Source organism: Aedes aegypti, chromosome 2 (genome assembly GCF_002204515.2).
Source record: "Aedes aegypti strain LVP_AGWG chromosome 2, AaegL5.0 Primary Assembly, whole genome shotgun sequence".
NCBI lineage: Eukaryota > Metazoa > Arthropoda > Insecta > Diptera > Culicidae > Aedes > Aedes aegypti.
Window position 1 is genome coordinate 188,510,551 of NC_035108.1, and position 18,196 is coordinate 188,528,746.

The 18,196-nt window shown below is 35.5% G+C and overlaps 1 protein-coding gene across 4 annotated transcripts in view; it reads right to left on the reverse strand.

Moving 5' to 3' along the window:
- The window catches only part of LOC5577289 (ras-like GTP-binding protein Rho1), a 48,053-nt gene extending 35,445 nt beyond the window's left edge, over nt 1–12,608 (reverse strand). Inside the window, exons 1-2 of one of the 4 annotated variants that reach the window (XM_021843481.1) lie at nt 12,477–12,608; nt 11,753–11,932 (exon numbers count right to left, since the gene is read on the reverse strand). In XM_021843481.1, coding sequence (XP_021699173.1) covers nt 11,753–11,792 — 40 coding nt within the window. In that variant the 5' untranslated portion in view covers nt 11,793–11,932; nt 12,477–12,608. Of the gene's footprint in view, nt 1–11,752; nt 11,933–12,052 lie in introns of all 4 variants that reach the window. The other 3 variants (XM_001656334.2, XM_001656339.2, XM_001656338.2) reach the window with 3 other exon arrangements.
- Between the last annotated feature and the right edge of the window lie 5,588 nt (nt 12,609–18,196).

Genomic DNA, 18,196 nt, shown 5'->3' on the forward strand with positions numbered 1-18,196 from the left:
ATCCTAGAAGGAATTCCATCTTAGAAGGTATTCCGTTCTTGGACGTATTCTAGGAAGGATCCTAGAGGTATTCACGGCGTGTATACGGGGAAAGTTTATCACAAAAAATAGGCATCGCCAAATCTTTCACCATTCGAAAATATAGGGTTTCAGCTTTCATTTGACGTGTTCCCCAAAAAAAATCCACCAAGGGATCCCGAACATTTTATTTTATTTTAAGTTTTTGTTCCTTAGAATACATTATTTTTAAATGTGATCAAAGTAAAAAACAGTTTTATTCCTCTTTAGCTCGACGAAAGCTTCAAATTGAAATTCAAGTTAATAAAATAAAGTTATACTAGGTCTTATTTTATAAACTATAAAACAATATAATAACAGGTTATTTTCAAAAAGCAACTTAAAAAATAGAACAGAATACAGAACACTTTCTTCTGAAAGCATTACGTATTTTTATTAAAGATATCATACTCACATCGAATATGTTTCCAGAATGAAATATGGGTATTAATCGATTTATGCCAACGATCTGGTTTTTCAGGAATATTAGCAAGTTAAGTTGTATGTGCCCCACAGAATGGAGTAATTTGCTTATAACAGCCTGTTCATGCGCACATCAGCCAATATGCTATCACAAGTTGACTGATCCGTTAGATATTAATAATATTTGTAATTGAGAATAATTATTTAAATTATAATTACATTATACTGTGTAATTTGCTCGAACTTCCAATTTATAGGATCCACTTGCCGCGGGATATCTTGCATAGTTTTTAGCAGACTGAAAAATTCAAATTCTGCCTCTTATTTTCTAACAACCAAATGACTAAATCAAGCATTTTTTGTGTATCATTTAGATTGAAATAAATATGAAAAATCAACACAGCAGAATTTTGTGTTAATGTGTTGAATTGAATTATAAGAGTTATATTTCGTTTCAATCGTTTTCAACTCTAAATTTGTACGGAAATGAACGCTAAAATATGTAATTTAAGGAAAAGCTACACAAGTGTTGTGAATTATGTCATTCATCCATAAAAATTATGGTTCGATTTTACTGGACGAGAGTATTTTACTTACAAACACATTTATAATCGTCCACAAATAAAACTCTCAGTTAATATAATAAGTTTATAGAATAAGTGCTCGAATAACTAAACTGATAAGCAGGCTCTGTCCCAATAGATGTATAATGCCAGACAGAAGAAGTTGTTGTATTCTAAAAAAAAGTGGTTGTGTTCTGAAAAGAAACAGTTATATGCTAGAATTGATATATTTCCAGTTTACGAATAAGTGTCCTATGACTTATTCAATCCTGAAAATCACATAGAACAGTTTTGTCTATTACAACATGCAACTTCATATATCTTTGATCAATCATCTTTTATTTGAAATTTAAGCTATCATCGAGCTTGAAATCCTTGTAGGAATCCCTTGAAGTATTTTGGATCTCTGGATCTCTGGAGAATTTTACTGGGAGAATCTCTGGAGGTATTCCTGAGGGTATCTCTGGAAGTATTCGTCGAGAAATATTTTGAAACATTTGTAGAGATGCTCATGTTAGTATTTTTTTTTTAAATGTAAGAATACCAGGAGAAATTCCTGAATAAATGTCTGGTGATATTTCGATGAGTATCCTTGAAGGAATCCTAGAAGGATTTCCTAGAGAAATTCTTGGAGCTATTCCTAGAGGAATTCTTGGAGGTATTTCTGAAGAAAGTTTTATAAGAATTTATTAAGGAATCCTTTCTGAATAAATTCCTAAAAGAAGCTCTTAAATTCTAGAAGAAGTATCTGGATGGAGGAATCTTTGAAGAAATTCCTGAAGTAATTCTTGAAGGTATTTCAGGACGAATTCTTGGAGACATTCCTGATGGAATCCTTGGGGGTATTTCTGGAGATATTCCTGTACATATTCATGGAGTATGGGGCCAAAATAGCCGTAGCGGTAAACGCGCAGCTATTCAGCAAGACCAAGCTGAGGGTCGTGGGTTCGAATCCCACCGGTCGAGGATCTTTTCGGGTTGGAAATTTTCTCGACTTCCCAGGGCATAGAGTATCTTCGTACCTGCCACACGATATACACATGCAAAAATGGTCATTGGCATAGTAAGCTCTCAGTTAATAACTGTGGAAGTGCTCATTAGAACACTAAGCTGAGAAGCAGGCTCTGTCCCAGTGGGGACGTAACGCCGGAAAGAAGAAGATTCATGAAGTAATCCCTGGATATACTTATGGAGTTTTTTTTCTCGTTGAACTCCATACTTTGGGCGAGTAAATTGTATCAAGTCTTCCTTCAGAAAATCAAATGCTCCTAGAATAACTCAACGAAAGGTAGCGAATTACCACAAAGATTTCTTTGAAGAGTCACGGAACAGTCCATAGGAGATTCTTTTGGAATATCCTTTATGAATTGCTGTAGAACTTTTTTCAGGTGTACTTCCAAATTTTTTTCCGAGATTCTCCAAGCTTTTTTGTTTTAGATTTGTTTACGATAGAGTTCCGAAGAATCTCTGATATATAAATCATTTTAGATTCTTCAGGTTTTCCTCAAGATTTCGTTTCGAGTTTTTTTGTAAATCTCTTGGATATTTTCTTCGTGTCATCTGTAATAGATTGCAAAAAAGTTTGTATATTTTTTCTTCATACTTGCAAAAATGGAAGATTTCTCCTAATGCTTCCAAAACTCAACTAATAATATTCCCACATAAACCAAAAGCTCTTTCTTTAAAACCTTCAAGTAGACATGTTGTCACGTTGAGGGGAGATCCAATAAATTGGTCAGATGAAGTTAAGTATCTAGTGCTCATGCTAGATTAGAATTTAACTTTCAAAAATCACATTGAGGGCATTCAAGCCAAATGTAACAAATATATAAAATGTCTGTATCCACTTATTAAAAGAAAATCGAAACTTTGTCTTAATAACAAGCTTTTGATCTTCAAACAAATTTTCAGGCCTGCCATGTTGTATGCTGTACTAATATGAACTAGCTGTTGTAATATCAGGAAGAAAGCTCTGCAGAAGATCTTTGATTGCCACGATTAATGCGTTATGTATTTAGGTTGAGTTAAGTTAAGTAAATTGAAAACTTATTTTTTCTCTTATAAGCAGGTGAAATCAACTCATCTGTAAAAATTCTGAACTGCTACGGCAAATGAAATGTAATGTTGTTAGCCAAATGTTAATAAAAGCTTATTTTGTTTTACCAATTTAGAATGATAGTGTTGTCTAACACAGACCACCTAGAAATAAAAAATGAATATAATGATTTGAATGATACTAATACAAAATTTAAAAAAAACACACACACACACTCGCGATCCTGCTATGAAAATGATATGGCAGGATCTGCAAACAGAAATTGAAAAACGTTTTACTCAAACAAGAAAAAAAAATGAAAATAATATTTCTCAATTAACCAACGGATCTAAGCCCTTTTCGGTATTATCTAGAATTAAAAAAAAACTGAGGAGCCAATTCCGGCATTGAAAGAGAAAAACAATTTATAACTAACTATAACTATAATGAACAAACTCAAAGACTTGCTATGCAGTTTGAAAACACGCACCATTTTAATTAAAGACTTACTAGTCTAATTGAAGTTCAAGTTACTCAGAATTTCGAAAGCATTATTTATAGAGAAACCGTTGTCGACAACACCTGACAGACTGATTTGGAAAAAGTGGAAACCTATTAACCCGTATAGGCCTGAGTTAAAGCAAAAATTCTAAAACCCTCACCGCTCAGCGAATTCTTAACGGATTCAAATGATTTTATGTCAGTATAATAGCACACATATCTAGTTTCTACAAGTGGACAGAGGAACGCGGAATTATTCCTATGGTCGGAGTTATTCCGGTGGGTCACTGGGTCAGGTCGGGTGAGAAGGATACTGTGGAGGTAGGCAAATTTCAAGTCACAGATAATTTCCAGAATCGGTTATAATGTGGCCACTACATGACGGAATTTTAAGAAAATTGCATCAGTGTAAACCTTTTGAGAAACGATTGAATTGTATAACTATGAGTTTTGAATTTAATTAATCCTACAAATGACCATTTTCGGGTCCCGGGACGCCTCGAACTTACGATAAAGTGGCCAATTTGTGTCTAAATATCTGTGCCAAGCTAATGGGAACGCATTTTAGTGCACAATTATGTTTGATTTCTACTTTTCGACATTTGAAACGGTTTAGTATCCAACAAATCTATAGCCGGTTCTTCCGGGAATTACGTCCGAGTGGCCACATCCGGTATATTTTGAACGGTGCAAAACTCTTCATATATAAAGTTGAATATCAGATCTTAATGATTTATGCAAATTAAATTGATTTTCATTGCAAATACATAAAGGTAACTTGGCATGTCCCAAAAAATAGCCCTTTTTTACCTGACTTGACCCAGTAACCCACCGGAATAACTCCGGCCACAGGAATATTTCCGAGTTCCTCTGGCCACTTCTAGAAACTAGATATGTGGGTCAGTGAACTGACAAAAAATCATTTGAATCCGTTAAGAATTCTCTGAGCGATGAGGGTTTCAATATTTTGGCTTTCACTCAGGCCTATACGGGTTAAAACATCAAAAAATATTAAAGCTCCGGGCGATGATGGAATTGTATACATCCCCATCAAGAAACTTGGTTTATATATTAAACCAATGTTTGTAGTTGGCATAAATAGAATACAATAGCTTGCTTTCCTCCATCAGTAAACTTTTTGAAAAGGTAATTTTGAACACAACTCACCTGTAACAATTCTGAACCGCTACCGCTACGGCAAATTAAATGTGATATGTTGTTAACAAAACGTAATAAATGGTTATTTTAGTTTTACCAAATTAGGATGATAGTTGATTTAAAATAGACTTCTTAGAGACTTAAAAAAATAACCAATGCACTAAGAAGAGACCGGCTACCAGCCCTGGTGTTGTAAATCTGATTGGTTGAGCTGAGAGATTTGCTAGTCTGTATGCATTTCAGTTCATTCGATATTGCAGCTTTCCTGACAAATAGGAACTCTTGGCTTGTGCAATGATTGAATAATTTGGAATCGAATTACCATAGTCTACGTTGCAGCATTTGTTACTCTTATAATCAAACTATGATGAGCAACTCTGGTAGCAAAACAGCGACTCTTATCAGTGAATACAGTAATCATTTGTTTCCACCAAAATCCAGTGACCTTAAGCAGTCTCACTGATAACGGAATTGTAATCTTAATCGTTTATTGCTGTTTAAGTCAGGCATGTGAGCTATTATTGAATTTAATTCTGTCCAATGGCATTTCAGTGCCTGTCATAGCAGACTGCAAAACTACAACCAACGTTGAGATAATTTCAAATCTAATGCACCAACAGCGCACCTTCGTCGGACAATTATTGATCGTTATGAAAAAGATCTCTTCCCCATTATCAAATGAGCGAACTCGATATAGCCAAACGTAACGTATAAGTAAGTGAACAGTACACGAGTGAAACAGAAACAGAAGATGCAATGATGATCGACTACTGCGCAAAGAGAAAAGTGAAATTTCATCCGACAAAACACGGAAATTGGCAGATTCGGAGTAAAAGTATTTGGGATTTAATGAGTTTAAATAATGCAATGCATCCACCCTGATGAGGCGCGGAGGATTGGCCACAGACAGATCGCGGTGGTGGGGTTTAAACGAAAAACAAGGTCGTGATTGTGTTGTGTATATGTTTTGTTTTCTCGGTGCAGGCAGATACAGACCGTTGAGGGATATTTTCGCGGTTACGGCAGCAGCCATGTAAGACCAAAAGCATTTTGCCAATTGATTGCGTACCGTGTGATTGTGACGTGTTCACTATTTCAATTGGGATCACCTGATTCGCTCCGTTGGAGCTTGTTTTGTGTCTTTGCTCACAAGAATTATTTGTTGGCTGAAGGATTTGTTTTTCTTTTTGCTGGTATAAGTTTAACTCGGTTACTATAGAGTTATTAGATGAACGTCTCTTTTCTTAATTCTTTATTAGTACCATTCCAAACATTACATTCATTTCTCATATCTAGGTGTTCTGTGTCAAACAACACTATCATCCTAATTTTATATATTTGTTACATTTGGCTTGAATGCCCTCAATGTGATTTTTGAAAGTTAAATTCTAATCTAGCATGAGCACTAGATACTTAACTTCATCTGACCAATTTATTGGAACCCCTCTCATCGTGACAACATGTCTACTTGAAGGTTTCAAATAAAGAGCTTTTGGTTTATGTGGGAACATTATTAGTTGAGTTTTTGAAACATTAGGAAAAATCTTCCATTTTTACAAGAATGAATAAAAAATATCCAAACTCTTTTGCAATCTACTACAGATGACACGAAGGCTTCGTCTTTTGACGTAGAGGCCTTTGCCATCCGCAAACTAAGATTTTTGACATCCCTGAAGTAACTCAGGTAAGTCATATGTGAAAATATTGTATAATATTGGTCCCAAAATGCTGCCTTGAGGAACATCAGCTCTTACAGGAAGTCTTTCAGATCTGGATTTCTGATAATTAACCTGAAGTGTACGATTTGACAAATAACTGAATTATTCTAACAATGTACCGTTTTGTCTCAAATTCCGAACAGACTCATATTCCGAACACTCCGTTTTTGTATGGCAACTGCGTTGAAATGTTTCACTGAAATATGTCGTGAAATTACCAGGAAATAGCAGTCAATTGCAATTCAATTTTAACGTCTTCCAATATATTTTATACCTCAGGAGTAGTGATGATTCTCTAGTTCGAGACCACTAGAAATAGCTCAGATAAATTTGTTTGTAAAATTATTCATTTGAATACGATTTACTCGTGCTGTTCGGAATTTGAATCAAGGTGTTCGGAATATGAGACAGAATGAACACAGTGTTAGGCATTTGAATCAAAATGTTGTTGCATACTTTTATGTAAAAACAATACTAAACAAGTTTGAATAAACATTTTTATCGACACACCCAATAGCTAACGGTTAGGCTTTGTGAAGAAATTACAATTTCCACAAATATCAGCTAATTTATGCCTATCAGATGCATTTGAAGTCACAGTTGACCTTAAGCGTTCGGAATATGAGTCAAAACGGTATGTTGGAAAATTAAAGTTTTTTTTTTAATTTTACGATCAAGCCTTCATGCCAAACACTGTCGAATGCTTTTTCTATGTCTAGAAGAGCAAGACCAGTAGAATAGTCTTCAGATTTGTTGGAACGAATCAAATTTGTTACACGTAAAATTTGATGAGTGGTCAATTGTCCATGGCGGAATCCAAACAGTTCATTGGCAAAAATTGAATTTTCTTTGATATGGACCATCATTCTCTTCAAAATGACTTTTTTTCAAAAAGTTTACTGCTGGAGGAAAGCACACTGATTAGACGTTAGCTAGAAGCTTCTGTAAAATTTTTGTCTGGTTTTAAAATTGGTACAACCTTAGCATTTGTCAGGAAAATATGCCAATTAAAAACATTTGTTAAATATATCAACTAAGAAAGGTAAACTACTTTCTGGAAGTTTCATGATGAGGATGTACAAAATTCCATCATGGCAAGAGCTTTCATATTTTTTATTTTTTTAATAATAGTTCTCACTTCTTCAAAACCAGTCTCCCAGGAATTTTAGAAAACGTTCTCTGGATTGAGAATGTTTTCGAAGTCCTGAGTAACTTGATTTTCTATTGGACTGGTAAATCCTAAATTAAAATTGTGCGCGTTTTCCAACTGCATAGCAAGTTTTTGAGCTTTTTCGCAACTAGTTAGTAATAATTTGTTTTCTTCTTTCAATGCCGGTATTGGCTTCTGAGGTTTTTTCAAGATTTTAGATAATTTCCAAAAGGGCTTAGAGCCAGGGTCCAATTGAGAAATTTTATTTTCAAAATTTTTGTTTCTTAATTGAGCAAAACGTTTCTTGATTTCTTTCTGCAAATCCTGCCATATAATTTTCATAGCAGGATCGCGAGTGCGTTGAAATTGCCTTCTCCTCACGTTTTTAAGACGGATCAAGAGTTTAAGATCATCGTCTATAATCACGGATTCAAATTTTACTTCACATTTTGGAATTGCAATGCTCCGGGCTTCAACAATGGAATTTGTTAAAGTCTCAAGAGCATTGTCAATATCAAGTTTTGTTTGTAAAGAAATGTTAACATCAAGATTAGAGTCAATATGTGTTTCATATATATTCCAGTCGGCTCAAAAAAAATTGAAAGTGGAGCTGATAGGATCGAGAAGCGCTTCATGGGATATTTGAAAGGTAACAGGGACACGATCAGAATCAAAATCAGCATGAGTAATCAGTTGGCTACAAAGATGACTAGAGTCGGTTAAGAGCAAATCAGTCCAAGCTGTGTTTCAATTGAAACATCTAAAGTTTCAAAAACTTTAGTTATAAATGACAACAGTTGATGTTTTATACGCCTATGAATGATGATTGCAACTTCCCCACATGCCCCATCAAGTGGATCATTACGATAAACAAAAAAAGTTAGGATCCCTTTTGAGTTTGGACCCGGTTTCAAATAGGTTTCAGTAATAACCGCTATATGTACGTTATTAGCTGTAACAAAATTAAACAGCTCGTCCTCTTTGCCATTCGAAGAACGAGCATTTCAATTTAAAATATTTAAATTATTATTTATTGGATCCATTAGAAAAACGTAATCCAATAACAATTTGATTAGTAAATTTTACACCAACTTGGACTGCTTCAGTCTGGTGGTTTTGAACATTGCATCAATCATTAGATTCAATTGTTCAGTTAGAAAATCAAAATCAAAGGCAGACATATCACTTGAAGCAGGTACACTTGATAATTTTCCGTTAGAATTTTCGATAGACGAAGAGGCGGAGTAGATGTTACCTGTAGCGGCAGGGTTTTTTCATTTGATTTGAAACAAGTGGAATGGGTACTCATAGTACGAATAGGGGAGGGGTTCAAATTACCTGCTACGATATCGGCAAAGGATTTTCCTTGGGTAGATACATTCGAAATTAAAAGATTCGAACGGCTACCCGACGGATTAAAATTAGTTTGTGAATGAGCATGATTATGATCTTCCTGATTGGTATGATTCTTGATCAAGCGATCGTTAACTGAAAAATGAGCATTGTTCGATACTCTACTAAGCAAATTCCGGAAACGACCGTTATCGTAACGGATATTATCTTTCATCTGCCTGGCACGAGCCTAAACGACTCTCGTTCGCGAAGGGCAAGACCAAAAGTTTGACTTATGATTACCCCCGCAATTCGAGCATATAAACTTGGTGGTATCTTCCTTCACTGGACAGACGTCCTTAGTGTGACCAGAACCTCTGCAAATCATGCATTGAGCATCCATGCTGCAATGCTTTGTACCATGATCCCACTTTTGGCACCGACGGCACTGAGTGGGATTCTGGTAATTTCCTTCAGGTTTCTGGAAATGTTCCCATGTCACACGGACATCGAACATAAGTCTAGCTTTTTCTAAAGCTTTAATATTATTTAGATCTTTTTTGTTAAAATGAACTCAAGAATATTAGAGAAAGTCCTTTCCGAACAATGCCAGATTGGGTTTTTTTTTATAATGATTACTTGGACTGGGGAAAACCCATTCCATGTTTGATCTTTTCAGGTGACTTATAGTCACTCTTATAGTATTTTCTTCAAGATGTTTGAGAAGAAGTTCGCGACCTTTAAGAGTTTCCGGCAAAACGTGACAGTCTCCTTTCTTTGCGATTTGGAAGGAGACCTTGATTCCCCTAATGGAGTTCAAGATCTCCAGCCTAAATCCCGCAAATTCGGAACAACTGACCACGATAGACGGTGTCCAAGAAGGATTATCACCGCTAGCTTTCGCCAACGAGTCCAACGAAAAAACGGAGGCACGAGTCCAAACAAGGATCGAAAAGGGATTAACAGTAGAAAAAATAGCACTGAAAAGTACCGTTTTTTTATTTTATTACTGAAAAGTAGTTAAAAAAGGTGCTTCAGGTAGTTTAAAAGAAATTTCCAAAAGCAGAGAGAATTCGTGTACGCACAGCACGAAGGTACGATGCGCACTATATGGCGCTAAACTTTTTGCTGTAACTTTAACTGTTATTTTAAAGGAATAAATAACACGTCAAAAGACAATACAACATTTTTGTTTAGTTTGTGGCAGAATGTTTAGTGGCAATTCTTCTCTCTTTTGGTAATTGAACCAATTTTAATAATATGTTTTTTCAAATTAGCCAGAAGGCGAAATTTGATATTAGATTGTTCAAAACCCTTGACTTACAGGTTACAAATATCAAAATAATAACATATTTTATTGTGATTGCAAAGTTTGTTATTCTTATGATCATTAGCGTCACTTGAACTTAAATCTAGAGGGGGCTTGACCATTTCGATCAAACAAAGTAAGATGCATACTTAGCATGAGAGTTTAAATTTTCTAGGGGGGGCTTGAACTTTTCTAGGAGGGTCTAAGCTCCCCCCCCGTATTTACGCCAATGCTTATGGTAATTTATGTGGTTTTGTATTTTTGCTTAAGGTAAACATGAATCAAAGCCAAACCTAAAATTTTCAAGAGCACAAATCTAGAGAACCAAACATCCGCTTAAACTGAAAACTTAATCGATTGATCACACCCAGCTAGTGACCTAGTTTTCAGTTCAAACGGGTGTTAGGTTCTCCAGATTTGTGTTCTTGAAAATTTGAAGTTTGGCTTCGATTCATCTTCACCTTAAATTGCAAATTTTACCATGATAGTAAATTTTGTTATTAATTAGTTAACTTGATTATTCATTATTCGTATCATTTTTTACGTAAATTACTCCTACATACTCTTACGGGCATGCAAAATGCATTATTAATGGTAAGGAGAAAGGGTTTGAAATATGAATAATCAATATAGTACTAAATCTTCAATAAAGAATTTTCAATATTCAATGTTGGTTTTCTCACAAAATCGATTGATTTTGTTCTAAAACTTTGAAAATCTATTCAATAATCAATAAAATTAACAAATTCCAAAAGGGCCTAACTGGAACTATGTTAAATAGAAGGGCCTAACTGGAGGGGCCTAACTGAAACCATGTTCAATCAAAGGGCCTAACTGAAAGGGCCTAACTGGTTTGAAGATTCATAAAAGGGCCTATCTGCCGATGATGTTTAAATTCAACAATTTTTACGAGTTGTTGTGTTATTTGAGATTAGAAAAATAATGGGCCACGCAACAGACTTTAATGGGTGTGGAACACAGGTATGGAACTAGTAAAAATGCGAATGGGTTTAAAATAGGAATTATAAATATGGTACGGAATCATCAATTGAGAATTTCTCAATGTTTACGTTTTGCAGATAGGCCCTTTTCAAATGTTACGCTAGAGATCTTGCTATGATTGCATGTTTTGTTATTTATATGATATTGAATCTCCTAACAAAACAAGATACGAGTACGTGTTGGCCGATATTTATTCTAGATTGAACCACTGTGCAGTGCCCTGTACAAATATTAATATGAGACACTGTAATTATATGATCAGTAATAGTAACGATTAACAAATATAAGTATGAATATTATGATATCTGCAGAAGATGCATATTTTGCTTCGAGTGATACACGATACATCTGAATAAGCAACAGAAAAAAAAACTAATACTATTGAACGACTAAAATAGTTACTAGAGAAAAGCGAACGTAAAAATAACATTACGTATTTACAATACACCAAAAATACGGGTAGTTGTTGGATTTGTATAAAGGATAAATAGAAGTGGAAAATACCTGAATTAGCTGGAGCAGAAACGCATGAAAAACACCACATTACTTTACTGCCGGACAGCACACATGCAAGGGGTTGGACACTTTTTTTTACGCACGAGATCGCCTTGTTTTTATGACTGTGGATTGTTTTCCTCCAGACTCCAGACCAGACACACAATGCGTTTACACGAGATAGAAGAGCTATACAGCAATAGACAGTACAGTAGTAGTAGTAGTTGTAGGTAGTGTATGAAATAAGGGAGAGAACGAGACAGGCTGCAGCTTGGTGATGATTATGTGTAGGTGTGAAAAGGTACCTACTCTTTTCTCTTTTTTTACTTTTTCACTTTAGTCGCCGTCTAAAATTTTAAACCGTAACTATTTTCCTTGAGACGTATTTCTATTCTGCAATTCCCCGCTCTAAAAAAGCACTTTTTACACAAGTTATAAGCAACACTAGAAACAATCGAATCACAGCAAGCGCAGAAACGATGACACTATTTACCAACGGGTGACGAAAAGACGCGAGAGACAGAAGCACTCACACAAGCAACCCGTGCAAACGCGACAACGCCTTCTTCGATCAAAAAGTGATACACTGCCTTTTCTATGCCAAAAAGGTTCCACTCGAATAATATTCCTTCTTATAAAATTGCAAAGCTCGTTACACTTTAAAAATAGTAAAACTAACACTGTCCCCAACACGACAGCAGTGCACAATATTAAAAAGAAGGAAAATCCGCACCTTTCCAAATAATCAATGGCGAACTCCAAACTCTCGACGGCCTTTCGGTGGACGTAAAACCAATCGCGTAAGCACTCGATCACAAATTCAGCAGCAGACTGTTTTCACTTCAATGAATGTCCCTCTTCTGAAAGTCTGTTGCTGCCAGAAAATAACGGTTGTGTGCGTACGCATCTAGAACACATACATCGACAGGCACTCAATTCATTTATGTGGCTGTTAGAGGTGTCCAAGGAGCCGACAATCGATTTTTTTTTGTTTTCTTGCATAAGCTAAGGGTCTGTCTCAATTCGCGACTACGAATCAAAAAGAGATTTACAAAGCACTCGCACTTATGGAAAACCACGTGAGGAACTGTCATCGTGTGCGTGAAAAATTAGCAAAATATATATCTCTCCTTGTTTTTCTCACAGAAAACCGAAATTTGACAGAACGATAATTATTCTCGCGGCCGTGTTCGTCGTTTACCTTGTTTACCCTAGATTTCGATTCTTCTTCTTCTTCTTCTTTCTGGCATTACGTCCCCACTGGGACAGAGCCTGCTTCTCAGCTTAAGTGTTCTTTTTAAACTGAGAGCTTACTATGCCAATGACCATTTTTGCATGCGTATATCGTGTGGCAGGTACGAAGATACTCTATGCCCTGGGAAGTCGAGAAAATTTCCAACCCGAAAAGATCCTCGACCGGTGGGATTCGAACCCACGACCCTCAGGTTGGTCTTGCTGAATAGCTGCGCGCTTACCGCTACGGCTATCTGGGCCCCTGGGATTTCGATTAAATGTCGGTAATTCGCGTAGTGACCGTAGCTCGGAGCCCTCCGGATAGAAAATTCCAGTCGGAATCCCGAGGAAGTTTCATAATTCCCATGCGAGAGGTCATAAGTGACGAGAGTTGTATGTGTGAGCCTGTTCTGGATAGCCTACCGATTCTCGTGAACGAGATGAGGTTGCCGGCAGATACATGAAAGAGAAACGAACTGGAAGGAGTGCGAAAGAGAAAACGGAATAGTTTCGAACGTTTGGCATAAGGCAATCCATGAGACAGCTGCGATCAGATGTTTTTTTTGTTTACCATGAGATTTTGGCGTTTCGCGATCGGAGTGACCGTTCAATAGGGTCCTAAAGCCCAGTCTCAATTTTAGTACCAACCGCCTAAGTTTAGGCCAAAAAGACATGTTTACTCAATTTTTAAATAATTTTTGTTGGTTTAGGTCCAAAAAAAATCTTTTTTTCGGTTTTTGAGATTTTGTCACACCCCTTGGTTTAAACTCAAAATTTTGGTTATATTTTGTTTTCCGTGTTCCTTCCGAAATGTCAGATAGGAACAACCCCAGTGTTAAAACTAAAAGCCCTGTGGCAATTTTGTCGACAATGTGAACGTCAAACATGATCAAAAGTGTCAAGGTTCATATTTGGAATAATTTTTAAAATTAAACTTTAAATATGTTTATAGTCGTTATTTGAGCTGGAAAAATTGCTAAAGTAGTTGCAAGAACATGCTTTTTCGTATTATCAAAAGAAAACAAGAATTCATTAAACATTTTAGGACCCAATTACAAAGGAAAATGTTAAGCTCTGATAACACTCGCATGTTTTGTTTACCCTTCCGTTTCAATTGCACTCACACTTTTAGCTGTCAGTCCTATCGCGGAAAGTCTTCATGGATAGCCTTATTCGTCGTGGAGATGAGGAAGTAGGTCTTCAGTCTAGATTGTAATTTTGAGAGTGTTGGACCTGTTTATTTAGCGTGAGACGGATTGAGTTATTCGTACGCGAAACCTGTAGATTGTGCTGAAAAGCAAAAAATAGCTCCGTTTACTACACATTCAAATGCATTTAAATGCACACTCGATAGATTTACAGTTCATGGCTTCCCGGATAAAAACGTACCATTCAGTGAATGGAATAAACCAATAATGTACAATATAACATATTGGATACAATACAGCATATTGTAATTGAATGTCGAAGCAACATTATTCTTGTTTGAATATCCTGCTTTTTACGCTAGCATGCCATAAAATTTGAATCACCCCCTTCTGACATGTCTTGCCTACACTATAATTTTCTTTATGGCAAAATCAAAGCAAGCTTTGTGATGTAAAAAATTGTCATGAAACGTCAGAAGTCTTCGTTCTTGGTTTTCGAAATAGAAAAGAATGTTTCTTGTTTAATTATTTAATTATTTTCGTTATTTTAGGTCAATGAAGACCGTCTGAGATCAGCAACTTGGAGAACAGGTCAAAGCGTCATGGAGAATCTGCATGGTTTTACAAGCTGGGCAAAAAACGAGATGTTGAAATTTTTTTCTTCAGCGGGACCTTCCATTGAGCAACGGATTTTTTATTTCCACTAAACGCCCTTGTGCTTTAGTAAAGTGTTCGGAAATATTATAAGTTTAAAAGGTGATTTGTGATATTTTACTCGAAATAAGACTATAAAAAGTTAAAGGCGTAGATCGCCAAGTCTTCGACCGAGTTTCTTGTGTTCTACGTCGGTGTTCTTTTGGTTTTGCTGGTTTTTGAACTATGCCATGCTATGGGGATAATCTTTTTTTTTCTCCCACACTTTTAAGAATCTATCGATTGAACGAAATTAATCAAAAATAATACCAATCTATTTCCATAGACTAGCCTCTTCTTAATCATGCGATATATCTTGCTGATGTCAAACTCGACACGCTGTTATTTAGTTGATATTAGTCATCTCACGTTACTCGTTTCAGATGTTCATTTGAACAAGCCTTCCAGCACGTTCCCATTGTCCACCAACCATGTACGGCTCGTATTCATGGACGCTCCCATATTGGCTTATACCAGGTATTTTAGAGAATTCAACCGTATCCATATTTTTGCTCACTCCGGAGTTTTTAGGATGCTGTCATTGTATTCCTAAAAATAAATGAAATTTATTACCAAAAAAAGTAAAATCTTGAAAAAAATTAAAATGATGCTCCTGTAACTACCATGATGTACAAACAAATGTACATAGAGAAAATTATTGACAGTACAATCAACAATCTTAAATAATAGCCTACTGAGATCCAGCTATAAAACTTGTGGACAAGAAATGTCAAATATAATTCACCCCCTGTAGTTTTATAGCTAGCGTAAAAAGCTGGATACAATTCAAAAACAATATAATATATTGTAACAAAACACTGTATTGTTTTTTATTGTTTTTATACCTTACAATTTTGGTCAAATTCCTATTTTCGCGTAAACCAACTGTTGCTTTTTTCTGTGTAGCTTGGCTAAAAGAAGTAAACAAAACAAGTTCAGAAAGCAAGAAATGTTGGGTGAAAAATATTCAAAAAGTAAAAATGAGTAGTTTTGTAGAAGTCACTTGACATTAGCTGTGACGACAAATGCAACCATGATAAATATCTTTACTTATTTAAGGCCGGTTTGGAAGGAAAAGGAATCGCCTATCTCGATGCGTGGAAAATTTCTCCCAAGAAATGGTCAAGAAAATCTCTTTTTTCTGATCGCAGTACGCAGTTGAGAAGAAATGTCACTTCAAAGGGGGCTCTCTGTAGGAAATTTCTTGACCCTTTCAGTCAAGGAATTTCTTTACTTTTCTTGAGCGAAACAGCATACTTAGCTTTAGGAGTTAACATTATTTCGCTACTGTTGGCACGAATCTCCGGTAAGTTAGAGGACTATCCTTACAAAATACAAATTCTATACTTTCCACCACTAATTGAAATACAGTTTGTTGAAATGTTTTTGTACTGTACAACAATACACGAATTGCTAATCAAGACTATACATGAACAATATATCGTATGGTATTTTAAAATTATATGCATGAGAAAATATCTATACATGTATTGTTACGATACTTAACCACCCATACATTATATTGCAAAAATCTCATATACCATACAGTGAACTATTCAAAACGATATAATGTACTGTAATTGTATTGTCATTTCACAATATACTGTATTGTACTTCCAATATATTTTTTTTTCTTTATTATTGAGACTTTCAGCCCTAGGCTGGTTCATCTCATGGCCAATATATTGATATATTTTGAATGTACTGTTACAATGCGTTATATTGTTTTTGTTTTGTATTTTTTATCCGGGTACCACGCTAAGAAGACAGAAAGAGATCGATATATCGTATGAGCCATTTTACGAGACGTTTCGGAACAGCTGATCGCCGCAACGGCGTCAATTGACAGGAGACCTGGGATTAAATCAAGCGTGATTTTCAATAACGCCTCATCTTACCAAACGAGGACATGGAGAAAATGACAAAAATGAGATCCAAAAATGTTCGTTACTGCAACATTACACCTACACTCAGGCAAATTAATTTACGGATTTCATAAATTTTCCCTTATGAAGCACTGAAAAATCTATAAAAACCTATTTCAGAAGGCTAATATGGATTTCATACCGTTGAAATGATAGCCATAATTGGGAAAATTATTAAATAAAAAGTAAAAGTATTGAACTTTTACAAATTTCATTGCACGCCTTATGATTTCCATTGCCGTCATGAATCATTTTCTTAATGATACCATATTTCATAAGGCTATTATGGGTTTCATATTAGTTCGATGAAAACCGTAAGTGCGAAGTATGTTTCACATCATTACCATATATCAATTTCATTAGGCCGTCTCACGATTCACATAGCTGTCACTAATGTGAAAAACTCATAAGGTTGTTATTATGAAAATTTGTAGCACGAAATCACCGCCATCGTTGAGATCCAACATATTGCGTCAAATTTTTCAGAAGTCCAGAAAGGAAGTTCGGCAATGTTCAATCGCGGGGATCCAAATAATTGAAAAAAAAAATTGAAATGTAGATTTTAATAAACGGAGAGTAATGGTCGAGTTGACGTCATCAAAATATTGTAGTACGAGTAATGCCATTGCCAATTTGATCAATATCTTTTTTTTTTGCATTAGGCTTGACCAACGTAAAATAGGAGCTAGATGTGTGAGGAGCTGCGTTTTATTGTTGTGGTACTTGTGCAATTGACAGATTAAATGATAATCCTCATATTTTTGATAGCATGGCATACTCAGCTTTATATCTAACTACCACAATTGTGATGCTCGCAACACGGTAAAATAGTTGGAAATTCAATTTCCACACGTTTGCTCAACATCAAAATAAATTTCACCTAATAATGAGTAGGTGAAGGCATTGACATTTCTGTAAATACTCTGAATCAAATGAATATAAAAACTAATAATGAAATAATAATTTGTGTCATAAAAAGCAATGTAGTTTATATTGTTGATGTAAGAAATTCATCATTTTTATTTCAATGTTCATAATGCTGTTTTATGAAATCAGCAAGACACCACACTGGCGGGATTCAGATTAATTCATAAGGTGAATCAATGAAATACTTACCGATTTCTTGTGGCAAATAAACATTAGGGGAAATGATGAATATTCATAGTATTTTTGCCTGAGTGTAGATATTGTATCAGCTACCTCTTTGTTACCCATATTGCACTTTTGTGATCAGAAATATTTTAATATTTTTTCTCCATTTAAGTTTTCGCCTGGATGAAAAGCTACGCTAGAAATGCGCACAGTCATCAACCATCATCATCGCGAAAACTGACGCCGATGATTGAAAAATCCCAGGTCTCCTGTCATTTGACCAGGCTTCGTAAATGGCTTATGATTTTCAATAATGCCTCATCTTACCAAACGAGGACATGGAGAAAATGACAAAAATGAGA